This window comes from Drosophila nasuta, chromosome 3 (genome assembly GCF_023558535.2).
Source record: "Drosophila nasuta strain 15112-1781.00 chromosome 3, ASM2355853v1, whole genome shotgun sequence".
Taxonomy (NCBI): domain Eukaryota; kingdom Metazoa; phylum Arthropoda; class Insecta; order Diptera; family Drosophilidae; genus Drosophila; species Drosophila nasuta.
This window is the reverse complement of record NC_083457.1, coordinates 31,964,014-31,980,594: the sequence shown is the minus strand read 5'-3', so window position 1 is coordinate 31,980,594 and position 16,581 is coordinate 31,964,014. Positions and strand designations below refer to the sequence as shown.

At 40.2% G+C, this 16,581-nt stretch overlaps 1 protein-coding gene across 1 annotated transcript; it reads right to left on the bottom strand.

Moving 5' to 3' along the window:
• Positions 1–438: 438 nt before the first annotated feature.
• LOC132790882 (protein scabrous) lies at positions 439–15,436 on the bottom strand. Its single transcript, XM_060799628.1, has 4 exons — positions 14,481–15,436; positions 10,812–11,256; positions 2,497–3,033; positions 439–1,412 (listed from the first exon to the last, which is right to left on the bottom strand). Exons 1-4 carry the CDS (start codon positions 14,945–14,947, stop codon positions 504–506), a joined length of 2,358 nt encoding a protein of 785 aa, XP_060655611.1. The 5' UTR covers positions 14,948–15,436; the 3' UTR covers positions 439–503.
• Between the last annotated feature and the right edge of the window lie 1,145 nt (positions 15,437–16,581).

The following is a 16,581-nucleotide window of genomic DNA, read 5'->3' as shown; positions in this document are numbered from 1 at the left end:
ATTTCTGGGATTAAATGTGAATTCATTTGGTTTTCTTGTTGGTTGTGTTCCAAATTTCGAATTTGAGCTGCGTGAACTTATGCCTCTATGAGATCTGATGAAAGACAAAACAAATATGTACGCTGGCATGCATACATTTCCATGGACAAGTTCGTATAGATATAATGTATTAATAATAAACTAAAATTAGAATTAACTAGATTACGCATACGCCTAGTGTACTCTCTATTGTTAAGCACTTTATATGTTCTTATTTTGTTTTGTGACGAGGCTAATAAGCTCCATTGAAATAGTATTAACTACAAACTTAAGACAAAAGCTAGCTATATACACACATTCTTCCTTGACTCTGCTTTACACATTTATAAATATTTTTTTGTTTTTATGCTTTCTTTTTTTGCGCGTTTCACACGCACGCACTCCAAACTATAGTAGGCATGGCTCTGGTGGTTCACTGAAGCTAAGTTAGCTAAGTTTTTTTTTTTTTTGCATTAGCTGCTTGCTTACGCCTGCGCAGCGGCAACGAACTGCACCACAGTGGTTGGCCGTTGTGTCGTTGATGTTGTTGCCAGTTGCTGTGAACTTGCTGTCACTGTCACTGTTGACGCCTCATTGCCAATGGGATTCATGCTGGGCGCACACTCCTCGCTGGACAAACGCTTGACCATCATTTGGCTTGATCGGACCGCAATCCATTCGGTGCGGCCCGCATCAAACCAAGTTAGGCCCAAATTGTAGCGACCATTGAGATTGGCGTGCTGGCAATGAGAGAACCACCAGCCACCCTCATAGTTAGCAGCACAGTGCGTCTGTGAGATATCGCGATCATCGTCAATCGCCGAGAATTGCATACCCTGCTGATAGTTCAGAGCATCCGATGCGTTCCCACTGTATTGGCCAATGTGCAGCCTGTAGCCATCGTCCCTTGATGAGATATAGAAATGTTTATATTCCGCCACCCAATTGTTGTCATAGATGTCCTGCATGTGAATGCGCAGCTGTGTGCAGTTGTTCAGTGTCAAATGATGCAGCTGCTCGTTGCCAATCCAGTACTCGCCACCCGGTGTGCCAAAGCCTTGGGCATAGTCCGCCCAGGAGCGATTGAAGTCGGCGCTGCCATCAAAGCGACGCTGCACCGTCGTCCAGCCATCGGCATTGCAGTGTGTCATTAGTGGATGATGTTGACCAGCGGGTGCTATTAGATGTAGTCCATCCACCTGCGACGACAGTTCGCTGCAGTCCTGCGGCAGTTTGTTTACAATTGCCTCATACTGCGCCTCCACGTTCTCCAGTTCGGCCACCAGCGATTCGGCCAGCTCGTTTTCCGCCTCAACATCGGTTACCTGCTCCACTTCCGGTTGCTGCTGCATCGACATGTGTGGTCGCTTGTGTGGTTTGTTTAAATGGGAGAGCTGCAAGCGAGAAAGCACAAAATATAATTAAATTTCCAAGTATTTTTGAATCACTTTAAAAGCTATGGTGAAGTTGTGAAAATGCAACTCTGAAAACTAATAGTGAATGCATTTTGTTGCATTCGATAAATTCAATATTTATGAGTATATCGATAATTTCATTAGCTGTCATCACTTTAAAAGAAACCAAAGATTGCAGTTGACTGCTATCGATAAATTCAATATTTAAATGCTTATCGATGCCTTCATCATATGCCATCGCTATTAAATGCAGCCCTGATAATTGGAGTGTAGAAAACGATAGTTGCACTCAATAGTATCGCTTGTGTTAAAGTTCTCAAAAGAAGCTAAATTTAGTTCATCGGAGGAACGATTTTAAATGTGGGTTATTAATTTTGTTTAAGAATATTCTATTGTTTTTATTGCTAAAAATAATGAACTAACAGTCATAATTAAGAAATTAATTAAATATTAAATTTCACTCGAAATTGGTAATGACAAATTAAATATTATACCTATTTTATTTATATTGATATTCATTGAAAACTAAATCAAATTGAACCTCAATTAAAATTCAATACTGTAAATGGTAAATTTAATTAGTTAAATTATTAAAATTATTTAAACTGTCTAGTATTGCCCAATATTGCAGTTGAATTTTAATTATAAATAATACATAGTAAAAAATTGAGAATTACATTTTTGAATATACATATAAAATAACTTTTATATTCACCCAAAATAAAGTATTGAACTTGAAAATTAAAAAAATATATCAACATGAACACCAAACTAACTAACAGTATAGTTAAGAATCTGGCTATTTTTGTAAAATTTGAAGTACTACAGTAATGAATAAACAATTATAAGGAATTATGTTCCTAACCACTTGTTCCCAGCCGCTTGTAAAGCTCGAATATTTGTTATTCGTTACTATCGCTTGCGGTAATAGAAATAATCATTTTGCTAGCTCTAATTGCTCCGGTACTTGAATGTCATTCTAGACAACGTGCGTTCATTTGCTTGTGAAAAATTGCGACAGACGAAAAGTTCTCAATTTGAAATTAATTTTATTTTCGCTCACCTTATTGTGCAGTTCAGTGTTAACCAACGATTCGACACGATCCACATTTGACTGCAACTTTTCGACGGTGCTAACCAACTTCTTGACGCCATCGCGCTCATCTTGCAACGCACTGACGCTGACTGCCATCGCTTGGAGGGAACGTGCCGCATTTTTGCCATCCTCGCGCACCAAATTCTGTTCGGAGCTAATTTGAGCGTTGGCGAACTCGAGCTTGGAGATTTCGTGACGCAGTTCAGGTATGTTCTTGTCCATTTTACTTTGCAGACCCTCGACGTCCTCGAGCAGCTCCAGCATGGAGATGTGCAGCTTGTCCAGTGTCGCAATTTGACGGCTCAAATTGAAATTGGCATTGGCGATGCGATGCTGCTCCAGCTCAATGCTTCGCACTCGCTCATCAATATGATGATATTTCAGTTCGTTCACCTGACGCCTCAAATTACGTTGTGCCATTTGCAAATTATGTATTTGTTGCTGCTGGAATCGGCAATGGCGACGTCGATGGTCGGCCAGCTCGCTGCTCGTTAGCTGTTGTGACTGCAATTACAAAGAGAGGGAAGGAAAGTGGATTAGTTTTGAATAAAATTTTCGACTGCATGTTGAAGCAGCCTTAAAGCCGCATTACTTAAAAGCTTTCAGCTGTTGTTGTTTGTTGTCTTAGCATGCTTGTAACATGCATGTGTGCCGGATTATGTGTGCAGGGAATTGAATCCTAAATCCATTTATTATAAATGCATTTCATAACCAACCACCACAACAGCAGAGCCAAACAAGACATGCAAAGACATGTGTGTGTGTGTGTGTGTGTGAGTGTGCAACAATAATGTCAGCGACAGCCACGCGCTTAAATCCCTGGCGTTGAGTGAGTAGACACACGCACACATATTTAGTTGTGGCAACTTGGCAGCTGTATATGTAAGCGTCACACAGAGACGCAAGTTTATTTATGCCCGCACACAAACAAAAAAAAGAACCATGGTGGAAGGAGCGATAGAGATCGAGATACGAGATAGAGACAGAGAGATATAAGGGGGAGCAGCATATAGTAGTATAATTTCAGTGAGTGACAAGCGTTAACCAAGGTAATGGCATTTGGGTCACAGTTGTGATTTGTGTGAATGGAAATGTAATGAATATACCAAGCCAACATCTACAGTTACAGTTGCACACACACACACAGGATATACATATATACTATACACAGATACATCCTCTGAATTTCCTTTCATTACGTACATGTTCCATCTGCGCTTTTGTCTATGGCAGATGTCCCTCATAATTGACTAATAAAGTATCTCGGAAATACGAAAGCAACTAAAAATGTGCTACTAATGAATGGAAAATGCAAACAGCAAAAACAGAAACAACAAAAAGTAAGACAACATTTTGATGTTGCTCTTTAATTAAGCGATACTCAAATGAAATACTATGTGCATTTGTCATAGAAACTGGACAAAGAAAAAATATGATACTTAACAAGCTTATAAATCGAAAAGTTTTTAGCAGGAGACACAACTAAAGTGTGAATAATGAACAGAAAAAATGTCGATATTATTAATTTATTTTACCAAACTTTATGTACCAGAAAATTTGAAATAAAAATTTTTATTTATTTTAAGGAATTTTTAGGCTAAGGAGAATATGTATTTGAAAAATATTTCTTATTTATTTATTCTTTTATTATAAGGAACTTCAAGACTAAAGCTTAGCAACAAGAAGAATATTTTAAAAATATTTATTCATTTATTGATTCTTTTTATTTAAAGTTGTAGTTGCTTAAGTTTACAGAGCAGAAAGAAAAAAATTTAAAAAAAAATGTATTTATTTTCTTTTTAATTTTTAGCTACTCCCAGTGTCAGTAAATCTTTCAAGTGTCGCATTCCAAATAAATGCCGAAAATAAATCTATTTTTCGAGCTACTTCTGCGAATTAACTCAATTGGCTGCCGTACTCTAATTGAGGCAAATATTCGGTGTAAGCTCTTAAGCCTTTTTTCCTGTGGAAATAGTTTTCGAGCAGGTTGAAAAGTTAACTCAAGTTATAAATTCTTTGCGAAGTATGTTACGTAGCGTACAGTACAGTACACATCTTTGAAGTGTATATATTTTTTCAATTTCTTGAGCGATTTCTTTAAATTCAATTATTTATGCCGCAACAAGAAAATGAAAAAAATAAAACATGAAATGCACGAATATTTACGCGAAACTTGTGCTGCCAATCGAAGCGCAACTTAACGGAATTTCCTGCTGCTTTTGCTTCTGCTGTTGCTGCTGTTTGTGTTTGCATTGCCCCCAACGCACGTTTCGAGAAATGGGCGGCAAGGCAAGGACATTGCGAAGAGGAAGCGACGGTTGCTGTTTTATGCGAAAGGTCACGAACGTTGCTAATACGCCACGTTCGACAGGCGGTACACTCACACACACACACACACATACATTGTGGAGTCTATGAGTATGTATTATGTATTTGTGTGTGGGTGCTGCTACTAAACGCCTCGAGGCAGGCGACGAAGCGAAGGAGGCAACGGAGGCGGGGCTATCAAAAATGGCCAAGGTGATATACGATTTCCAGCAGGCGACGTCAACAATATAATTAAATGTGATTTATGCGTTTTGTGTGCACAGAGAGAGAGGAAAAGAGAGAGGGGAGAGGGGAAAATGGCCGAGTCACAAAATACCGTGCTACCAATTAACAGCTGAAGGCTCGAGAAAAACAATTTTAAAGACATTTTGTGGCAAGTGACAGCGGCGCTAATTGAAATCGAAATTGCCGCATAAATATTTTACGACTCGGTGTGTGTGTCGATTGTTGTGCGTTTGATGAGTGTGTGTGCGTAATTAAGAAACGCTAATCTGACATAAAGCGCAGTCGCTAGATTAATTAATTTGCAAATCCAAAACACACACACACACACACACCTATGTCACACACACACATACAAAAATGCATAAACCGCTTTGGGTCGTCGCAAGGCTTAATGTAAAATTTTACATGTTGTGCTCAAGTGAAGGCTAACAAGGATTTGCTATTAGCGTCAGATATGCAGCGACAACCAGGGAGTGTACCCCTAGGTGTATGTGTGTGTGTGTGTGCAGGGAAAATAGAAAAAACTTCTACTGCTGTTGCTGCTCCACGCTGAATTGTCGTAAAAATTTAATAGGACTTTTGTGTGCCGCTCAAAAAGTTACACACAGCCAAACTCTGTGAGTGTATGTGTGTGTGTGTGTGTGTGCGAGTGCGGGTGTTGTGTGTGTGTACGTTGGCACAAACTGCCATTAAGTTAATGCGCATTTAGGTGCCCGCCATTGGGAGCTGGCGAAACTGGCTTTTTGCCGCTGAAAAACCGTCAGGCTAAATGGCAAACGTGTGCATAATTTGAAACTAAATATGCGCAAATATTGCAACGCTCTCGCTCGGAGTGTTAGGAATTTTAATAAAATGAGCACTTGAATTCTTTTTCCCTGCTGCTTGCATGAAATCCCTTCTTTTTTTTTATTTTTGGCTCTAACAAGTCAAAAGGGCGAACAAAACTCTCGAGTGAAAAATATAAGTATATGCATACATATTTTTGTGGGTTGAAGATCGAGGCAAAAGTTAAAGGGGGGAAGCGAGCAGACAATCCTTGCCACTGGGGGAATCTAATGCTGGGACATCAAATTTGAAAGCTCAAATGCGAGATGAGAGATGCGAGAGATAGAAACATGACGTACTACACATGAATCTCAAGTGTATGCCAAGTTTCAATAAAGGTAATTTGACTCATAAAATAAATATCAACTACAAGTACATATGCATACATACATATGTACTTTCTCGATGTCTGCGGTTCCTGTACACACACACATATACACACAAAAGGAGACAAAGAAAAATACAAGCACTCGAACAATCAAACAAATTGCCAGCCGCAACGCAGGAGAGAGTAAAGACAAGGAATGGGAAGCAGCGAAGGGAAGCTGGCAACATAAAACAAAAGGCAGGCACAAATATCAACATAAATAAGGTAAAATGCTGGGCCCACTCGAGCACACACAAGAGTACAAGAAACCAGCAACAAAACACACAAAAAAAAAAACCAAAGACAACAAAAAAAAATGTAACGAAACCAGAAACAAAACAAAATTTTTGGTACGCCTGAAACTGGATCCTCTGCTGAGGCTGAAACTGAAGCTGAGACCAGAGACTGAGTCTGAGGCCAGACCTTGTTGTCTGTCTGTGTGTGTGTGTGTGTGTCCCGCATTTGTTTGCCTGGCTAATTTAAGAGCAAGTTTCTCATATGTACAAAGCTCCAACTGCCACATACAAACATATGTAGATATCTAGACATATACATATATTTCTTTTTTTGCTGCTGGCAAGCGCATCAATAACCAATGATAAACATTTGTGTTTAACTGTTGCTACTGACAGCTCCCATCATGCGATTTGTTATATCATCCTACTATTCATCGAGTGTGTGTGTCTCCTCTATTGGCTTTGTTATAAATCTGCACACATTGCAATTAGAGCATCAGTTTTTCTTCTTCGGGTTCTGTCCTCTGCTGTCCTATCCTGTCCTGTCCTGTCAGTGGCAGCTGCCGCTGCTGCTGCTGCTGCGATGTCCTGACTTTGATATGCTGCCAGTTGAAAGGTCTTGGCCATCAATTTCAGTTCAATTAGTAAAGGCAATTCAACTAAGTGCCAACATCAAATACTCGACTCTATACTATGTACTTAAGAAAAAGGCTCTGGAAAAGGCTTTTAAAATGTGTGCACTTTTTTCTGTTTTTTGGCAATTAAATAATCGTTTTGCATTTTGCTGTATATTGTTCCATTTATGCTTCTTTAAATGGGGAAATTTTGAATTACTTTTACTTTATATTTCACATTTTCTGTGCCATCACTTTAATATTTGTTAAGCATTTTTTCGTTGTATTTAGGTTTATTTTAAAATTAAATTTATGCTTATTTTAATGGGAAGCTTTTAATTTTTTTCCTATTACATTTCACATTTTTGCAGGCTTAAAATCTTTAACAGCACTTTAATATTTGTAGAGCACCCTATTCTTGTTTCTAAGATTTTTATGAAAATCTAAAATATTGCTTCGAAGTTTAATGCTTCTGAACTTACTGTAAAAATATATAGAATCACATTTCTTTATTATCATTTCTCGCCCAATTTATGATCTAATTTTTGATTACACTGTTGACTTTATTTTTAAACTAGCTGGTGACGTTTTGTGCATTATCAGCGAACAAAAGCTTATCATAAAATTAATTTGAATGGTATTCGTTTTGTTTTTTTTCTTTGCATGAGGCAACCGCAGTTGAAATGAAATTCGTGCTCCTTTGTTTTGGTTGCGTTGTTTCCCTTTGGGGTTATGCACCAAATTCCTTCTACTATTTGCTTTTTTATTTTTATAAATTTTTATCAAATAAAAGCGAGTTGATTTAATTTAACCGCACACACACACACAGACAAAAAGAGGTATAAAGATATGTATATATTTTTTTGGTTTTCGAGCCACCTGCGCAAAATTTTTAGTTATTGTTGCTGTTGTTGCTGTGTTTTTCTGCTGTCATGCGCTTTGTTCTAATTTAACCTAATTTCTGCTTTGCTGCGCTTTTATAATAACAATTTTTAGAAATTGCTTTTTTGGCATTTTTACTTTCATTGTTTTTCCACCACATTTTTTTTTGGCTTCCAACAGAAACACGAAGAGAAAAAACTGGTTTGCTGATAGCTTGGTGGGAAATGCGAATGAATAAGAAAGAAATAATGAAAAGGATCAAATTGTGCTGAAGCATCGCGCGCATCATAAGCTCACTCACACACACAGAGACAGAGAGAGGGGAAAAAATAAACAGCAAATACATATACAAAACTGATTATCAAGGCACTCAAGAGCATCTGCTGCCGCTGTTGCCAGTTGCCAGTCGCCGGTTGCCGGTTGCTGCTGCTGCTGTTGGCCAAGGGGAGGGACTACTGCCAAATGTTGGCAAGACAAAAGACAGCAGCCGTCACTGGTCTCTGACATCAGCAGCTGTGGCAGCTGGCTGGGGATGCCAATTTCTGGTTGCCCCCCTTTTGTTGCCTCCTCCTCTAGCTCCTCTCTCTCCACATTTCGCGATGCCTGCGAACACGCTGAGGGCGATTAAAAGGTGATTTCCTGCTTTTTGTTTGCAATTTTCAGCAATTTCATTCTATATACAAAGCGTACGTGAATTGTACAAGAGCATTTCCAAGGGTTTTGTTTTGTGTTGCTACAAAGCTTTGCCCTTTAACATTACATAAATATCTCTGTGTGAGAGTTGAAGTGCGTGAGCGTATGTGTGCGTGTGTGTGCGTGTGTGTGTGTGTGTATTATCCTGTCCCCTGCACTGAAAAACTGATTCAACTGCGTCTGTTGTGAAAGCCGCTTAAACCGCTTGACTGCACGTTTTATCGCTTTCATCGGTTTTATTGGTTTTGTTTGCCTTTTTAATTTTTTTAAGCAATTTGTGGTCAACAATTTTTAGTGGCTGCTTGTCGGAGTAATTGCTTTGTGTCTGCTCAACGAGCATCACTTTTCAATCAGTCTGTTATAGAGGGCGAGCGGAAGGGGAGAGGGGTAAGCGGACCACTCGACCCTAAGCAAATTTCCCCCAACTAAGCAGATGCTAAAAAGTCTTTTGAGAGTACAAATACTTCAAAGTAAAAACAGCAAACTGCTCTCATAAAATATCAACCGAATGGCAATAGCAACAACGCAAAAGGGAAGCAACTTGGTGTTGCGTGGAAAGAGGGAAGAGCGAGGGGGGACTACAAACAGGTGGCTGTAAACCAGTTTTTGGGTATCCCACTGACATATTTTCTGTGGCAACCGCATACATATGAGCGTCGCATAATCCTTTTAATGAAGCACAACGTTCCATATTTTTTTCTTCACAATTCTTTGGTCCCTTCTCTCTCTTTCTCTTTCACTGTCTCTGTCTCTCTCACTCGCTGCCTTCACTTTGTGGCTTTACCTGTTGGTTTTGGCAAAAGGATGAAAGCGAGTATGCGAGTGAGCACAAAATTGATATGCTTGGTCAGCAGATCCGTCTGCATTTCAGTCTATTGCAAAACTAAACAAGTTGTGTACACTTAAAGCTTCAACAAATGCTTAAGAAGTTGTTACTGAGAGGAAAAAAGTATGTAGATATTTTAATTTTCTGCTTGGCCTTCAGAAACTGTTTAAAAATAGTAGGGCACTTTTTACAGATGATGAATTAATGTTATGCTCCATCATTTCACAATTCTAAACTAACTTCTTCTTCGAAAAAAATCTAAATTGAATAGTCGGTTGCAAATCTATATTTAAGATTCTTACCATCTTAAAAACATAATCTTTATATAAGATTTTTAGGTACTTCAATTTCAAAATTCTAGAATTCTTGTAAAATTTCGATCTTGATTTAAGAATAAACCATCTTGGTTTAATTTTGACATCATGCTTTCTTGAATCAACATTTTATTCCGAAATTTACCTTTTTCCTATCTCTAACTCTCATTTTCTAAGGTATTTGAAAGTACAGCCAACTCGGTGGCTCGTTTGATTTCAACTTTTGCGTTGGCTGTTTCCGTTTATTGACTTTAATTATAATTAAAAGTTGTTAGCATGTTGTCGCTCAGTCTACGCCGTTGTCTGCGATTTGCCTGACCTTAATGTTAATGATTCAGTTAGGCCATCAACAGAAGCAGCACAGACAGACGGTAAGGAAAGAAGTGGGGAGAGGACGAGATGTTGGTTAAGTGGCTGCCCGGGGCGAGGAGTTGGCATTAAATATTAAATATGTTGACGTCCTGCGGTGCGTATGAGTAATTTAAGGCAGCATATGAGTTGCCATTAAAAAAGGGAAAGACATAACGCACACACACACTCACACACACATACACAGAGGGGGAGCACTCGGCTTTGAACACTCGGCTCGTTAGCACATCGTGCTTCAGATGGGGCACCCGCCCCACATAACACAAAAAACAATGCGAGGACCGCGTCTTCGTATAAAATAAGGCATAAAATGGGCAGATAATGGCAATGAGCACGGCCCACAGAGAGAGAGAGAGAGCTGCTCTGATGGAGGTGGGTGGGCAGTTTACCTCCACCTGGTCGGTCGCTTTATGAGCGCACTTAAATAGCAGCCACAGAACAGCCGCGCAGCCACAGCGAAGGCAACAAAAAGAAATTTCAAACCCATAAAAGCTGAAGCACTCCACCTGAGCGTACGCGTGTGTGTGTCTGTGTGTGTGTGTGTGTGCGTGCTTATCTGATCATTAGCATAAAGTTACTTGGCAAAGAACTTGGAGTACTCACCTCTTGACTGACTTCCTGACTGCTGCCGCTGTTGCTACTGCTGCTGCTGCTGTATTCCTCAATGCTCGCTGACTGTTGTTGCTGCTGCTTGGCAATTGCACTCGCTTTGGCCGCATTCTGCTGACGGTTCAATTGATGCTTGTATTCTTGTTCCTGCTGCATGAGTTCCTCCCGCATTTCCTGCACAATCACCTCCGTCTGCTGCTGTCGCTCACGCTGTGCCGCCAACTCAAGCTTAAGCTGTTGATAATCGTTGCGTATGGTCGCCAGATCCTCGTAGTATCCAGCTCCGCCATTGTGACGCACATCGTTGGCCACATTGCCAGCCGTGCGTTGGAGTTCGACCAACTGTTTGCGTATCTCGGATATCGATTGTTGCAGCCACTCAATGGTCAGACGCTCCTTGTTGCCGCTGTGTGTGGCACGCAGCGTTTGCACCTCACGTCTGCGAATGCAAAAAGAAAGGAGAATATTTCAACATCATTTCATTTTTCACTTTAGTTTTTGTGCAGCGTTATTTTTGTGCCTGCCTGCCTGCTGGCTGGCTGGCTTGCTTAATTAGCCAGCTAGCGAGGTAGCTAGCCAGACACACGGGGCACACGGTATACGGCATACGGCGCGTATGCGTAACCTTTTAATTGACTTTGAAATGGGCAACGTGTGGCGCACAGAATACAGCATACCACGCTGGCAGAATCTAATTTAAATTGACATTTTCAGGCTAGCGAATGGCTTAATTGCCTGTGTGGCCAAAAGCAGCACGATAATGAGATTTACGCGTGAGGTTTACAACATCGATACACGCTCTCAAAACTGCCAACGTCATTTTCATGCAGTTTTTCAATCAAGCTCATTTAATGACCCAACCGCCTGCTATTTTTCAGTTCTTGCTGCCCCAGCCACAATAAATTCACTCTCACAAAATAAATTTCACACCTACACAGCACACAATCGCAGTCAACTGCAATTTACGAAATGGAAAACAAGGCCGAAAAAGCCGAATAACTTTGCAACGAGCAACTTCGATACGATGGCAAGCGCGCAGCACGGAAATTATTGTTTAAGTGTGGCAAAAATACAATTTTTGTTTAGTCACACACACACACAGACACAAAAAACGAGTGGCAAAATGAAAATGTTGTAGCACTTGTGGCAGTGGCAGTACCAGACAACCTCAAAACTTGTGCGCATTTTTGTGGCATTTCAGACAATTAAAGTAGTCAGTCGGAAGAGACAGAGAGAAAGAGAGATAGAGAGAGGGAGAGCGTCAGACAGTGAGGCGAGAAGGAGAATCTTTCAACTTCTATTCCCCCATCAAGGGGCCAAAAACAAGCAAATACGAACAACTTTTCTTTTACGTCGACTTCAACTCCAACACAACGACTCTCAAGTCTCTGACTCTGTGTGTTGCGGTGTTGGTTGCGGTGGCCGCTGTGGTTTCTCTGCAGCTGCTGCTGTTGCTGCTGGTGTTTTATTTTTCACTGTCAAAAGAGCAAAGCTACATGAAATTTTCATAAAAAACTTTCATTTTTGGCTGCGAATGTTTGCTTGCTTTTTCTTTTTCATTCTCTTTTTTTTGTTGTACGCTGCGTATACGTAATATTTCAATTTGCGTGCGGGTGACTGATGCACGTGTGCAACTGAATGTGTGTGTGCGTGTGTTGTAAAATTTGATGGCTCGAAAAGTTTTTCTGTGAAAAGAACGAAGCTGCTGCTATCCCGATTAAAGTTGAAAGCTACAAAAGTTAAATTAAGTAGAAATATGCTCGACGGAAAATTCTTTTTAAAAACTTGCTTTTGCTGGCAATATTTATTAGCTATTAACGTCAAATAATAAGCAATCATTTGCTGTCAACTACCAAATTTTAGCCTTTAAATCTTTCTGTATATATTTTGCTTGTTTATTTTACTAATACTTTTGAAAATGTAATTAGTATTTCGAATGATTCGTTTGCAGCTTTCAAACGAATGCGTTCATTCAATGCATTTCAATGGCTACTGACATCTCTGGACTCAATTAATCTAAACATGTGATCAGAGCACAAAAAATAGAAAAAAGATTGCACTGAACAAAGTAAACTATTGTATTTCCCTACACAGACGCGCCCTCACACACACACACACTCACACACGCTTCACTTTTCTAACTATAGAAATTTGCACAATTTTTCGCATGGCTGCAACAGTTTTCCCATCTTTTTTGTTAGCTGTGAAAAGAAGGCGAGCACAAAAAAAAAGAGAGAAATAGAATAAAAAAAAGGAAGCAGTAAATGTCATTCAAGCAAAAATTGGAAACGCTGTCAATGACATGAAGCAAATTGAAAATACGCAAAACGAATGCAGAGCAGCGACTGCGAGATGTGAACTGCGAAGCGAAGTGTTAGACAGTTAGACGACGCTACATTTCGGCGGGATTGTGATGGGATTTTGAGATGTTGTCGCACATTTTAATTATCAAAATGGATGAGGCTGTTTTGCTGGCAGCAACTTCTGTTGCAACGTTGAATGCGTTGAATGCCCCATCAAATTACATTCGCAAATCAGTAGCGGCAAATGGCTGCCAGTTTAATGGATCACTCTTACACACCACCGCCCCCACCCCCGCCCACTAACCACGCCCACCAACAACTGGCGATATCCTCATAAACTGAGTGTTGTAGTTGTTGGCTGGTTGGCTGGCTGGCTGGCTGGCTCGTGCCGCAATCAGATAACGACTTGGCGGGGTCACATAAACCACAGTTGACATGACGTTTGACTGGCCCTGGCGAGTCGCCGTCTCTCTCTGTCTTCGTGTGTGTGTGTGTGTGTGTGTGTGTGTGTACACACGCGTGTGTTGAATTATTTACGGTGTCAGTGACAAAGTTTACGACGTTCACGACATGAGCTAAACAGTTGGAGTAGGAAAGCAGAAGCGAAAAGCAAAAGCAAAAGCAAAAGCGAAAGCGACAGCAAAACTAACCAAAGCTATTTGTACAGTAAATTAAGAGTGCGCCATTTTTGTTGTCCTTTGCTCTAGATCAACAACAGTTACACACATGTGACGGTGTGTGTGTGCGTGCTGCATGTGTGTCGATGAGACAATCATTATTAGTCAGCCTGTCTGAAAAGACAACAAACAAATCACGAAACGCAGGCTTGGCTCCTACTTGTTTCTCTTTTCTATTCTTTTATTTATTTTTTTTGGTTTTGGCTCTACGTGTTTCCGGCCAGCGATTTCTTATCAGCTACCGCTGTAGGCTGACTGGCTTAGACAGCTTCTTATTTGTTTAAATTAACTTGGGTTTTGGCGCAACACAAATAACACACACAAACAGACACACGCATGTGAGCAAATACAACAATCAAAATTCAGCGAAGCGCAAAAGTGTTGCCTACTTTGAGGCGTCACCTAATTGGCTTAGCTCAGCTTCTTGAGTGTGCTCTCTACTGGTTTTGTGTGTGCGCCACATGTGAGCTATAAAAATTAGTAGCCGATACGCCCACTTAATTAAACGCTGGCTATCTCTGAGTCAGTTTTCCCCCCAAAAAACTTTCGTGGACAAATTGCGGCACAAAACTTAAGTTGTGCCAAGTTTTCGGCTGCTGCAAGTTGCAGGCAAATTGCTTTTGCGGCACTGCAACTAATTGAGTCATCAATTTCGGGGGGAAATTTCAAGTCAAGCTACACACCTCAATTGATCCAATTCGCTGCGCATATCCGCATCAACGTGCGCCGCATCCGTGGTAAGCCGCAGAGATTTGCGTAAATTATGCTCCAACATTTCGTAATCCTCACGACGACGCGTCATCAATGCGTTCAATTGCTTGGACAACAGACGCACCTGATCGGCCAGCTTCAGGTTATCAGCGTTAATGGCCACAGGTTTGCTGCCATTCGATAGCAATTCCAGCTCATTATCCTCACTGTTGTTGTTATCCTCATCTTCGTCCTCGTCAACAAAGCGCAGCAACTCCACGCTCGATGATGGAACCGTAGTTGATGATGATGGCATTGAGCTGGTCGCTGGTTGCTGCTGTGTGTCGCGCAACATGTTGTTCACATCACTGATGATTCCGGTGGCGCCACGCGCGCTTGCCACCGCCACCGCAACAATGATCAGCAAGAAGCTCAACCGCAAAACGTTTGAGTTCGCCATAATTGAAGTCAAGTTTGTTTTGTTTTGGTTTATGTGTTTGTTTTTTTCTTGCGTTGTGTTTTTTTTAAGTTTTCAAGTTTGTGTTTTGGTCAAATTTATCAAAGCACAAATTACAGTTGCTGGGGAATCGTCGGTTATTTATGCAAATTTATATGGCCACGTCTCATGGCGGACCCCAAATGCTAAACACCTTATAAAAAGCGGCGCTAACCGTATTACAATTATTCTCAACTCGCGACTCCTTTGCCACACTTTGACGCACTTTGTTTAGCACTTTCAGCTGTTTGTTATTTGCCACTCGAGGGCTGGCCTTTTAAGCGGCTTTCACCCACTCACACAGACACACACTTGGCACACACACTCTCATACACACGCGCTAGAGGTAAGGATCTGAAAACTCGACTCGAATTGTGAGATTGTCTGACTCTCTGACTTTCACTTTGTTTGACTGCTGCTTGTGTGTAGCAAGCGAAGTTGTCAGCGCGGCGTTTGTCGTAGGACTAAAGCGGCGCGCTGTCGATTCGTCCTTTTTATACACGACTGCCGACGACGCTGGCTTCGTTGCGAGAGAGACGAAACACACAAAGAGAGAGAGCGAGAGCAAGAGAGCGCTTCGTGGCATGGAGTCGAGTGCGAAGAGCATGCAACAAGCAGCAGTTGGCCCTTAAACAGGTTGTTAACTATACTCCATAGCCAGGTTAAAAGAGAGTTTGTGCTTAGCAGAGCGAAACAACGGTTGTGTTTTGTGTGTGAAAGAGAGGGCATGCTTAAGAGCACATTTAACTTTTTGACTTGGTTTAGAATTCTAGGTCTATCTTACATACTTCTAGCCTAACTTGAAGTATATTTGTAATATTGTATTTTTGTAAATTAGGTCTTTATTCATTTGTTTTATAACATAAAAAATACTACTGTCTCAAGTGACTGGCAAAAAATTTGAATGTAAATAATATCCTTCTGGCACATGGCGTGTCTGCGGTCAGCTCACATCAAACAAACAACAGATGTCAGAACAGACGCTTCAAAGTGAGCGTAGTATAATAAGAAAATAATTGGAAACAAAATTCTATACCACATCGAATGACTGAAAGCGTCTATAAGATTCCTTATATTTGTAGATAGATTAGATTTGTAGATATACTAATCTAAAAAATTAGCAAAAATCGCACAACTTAACTCCAATTATATTATCCCTAGGCGACATCCTTTGTTACCTTGATTACTTAGTATATTTATTTAATTTGTATGGAACGCTTTTGCGGATACATTAAAATGTTTTCCAAGTATAGTAAGAGTCAAACAAAGGTAAATTCTATATCTCTACCGAAATTTGTCGAGTGCGACACTATTTACAAAAAAAAAAAACTGAAACAATTTTCAAAATAAGTAAACGGTTTTCGTTTAGCTCTGTATTAGCAATATATTTAGAGCTAAGATTGACTTTAGGACCTCTACGATAAATATATAAATTCATTCATTGCTTTGCGTACGAATTCGTTAATTTTGAAACTAAATAAAAATAGTTCTATAATCATTCTTAGCAATAATTAAAGTAAAGTAAAGAATGAGATTCATCTTTCAGCTATTTGTTTTAGATAGTCTTACATGCGTCCATTTTGCCATATTTGGTTTGT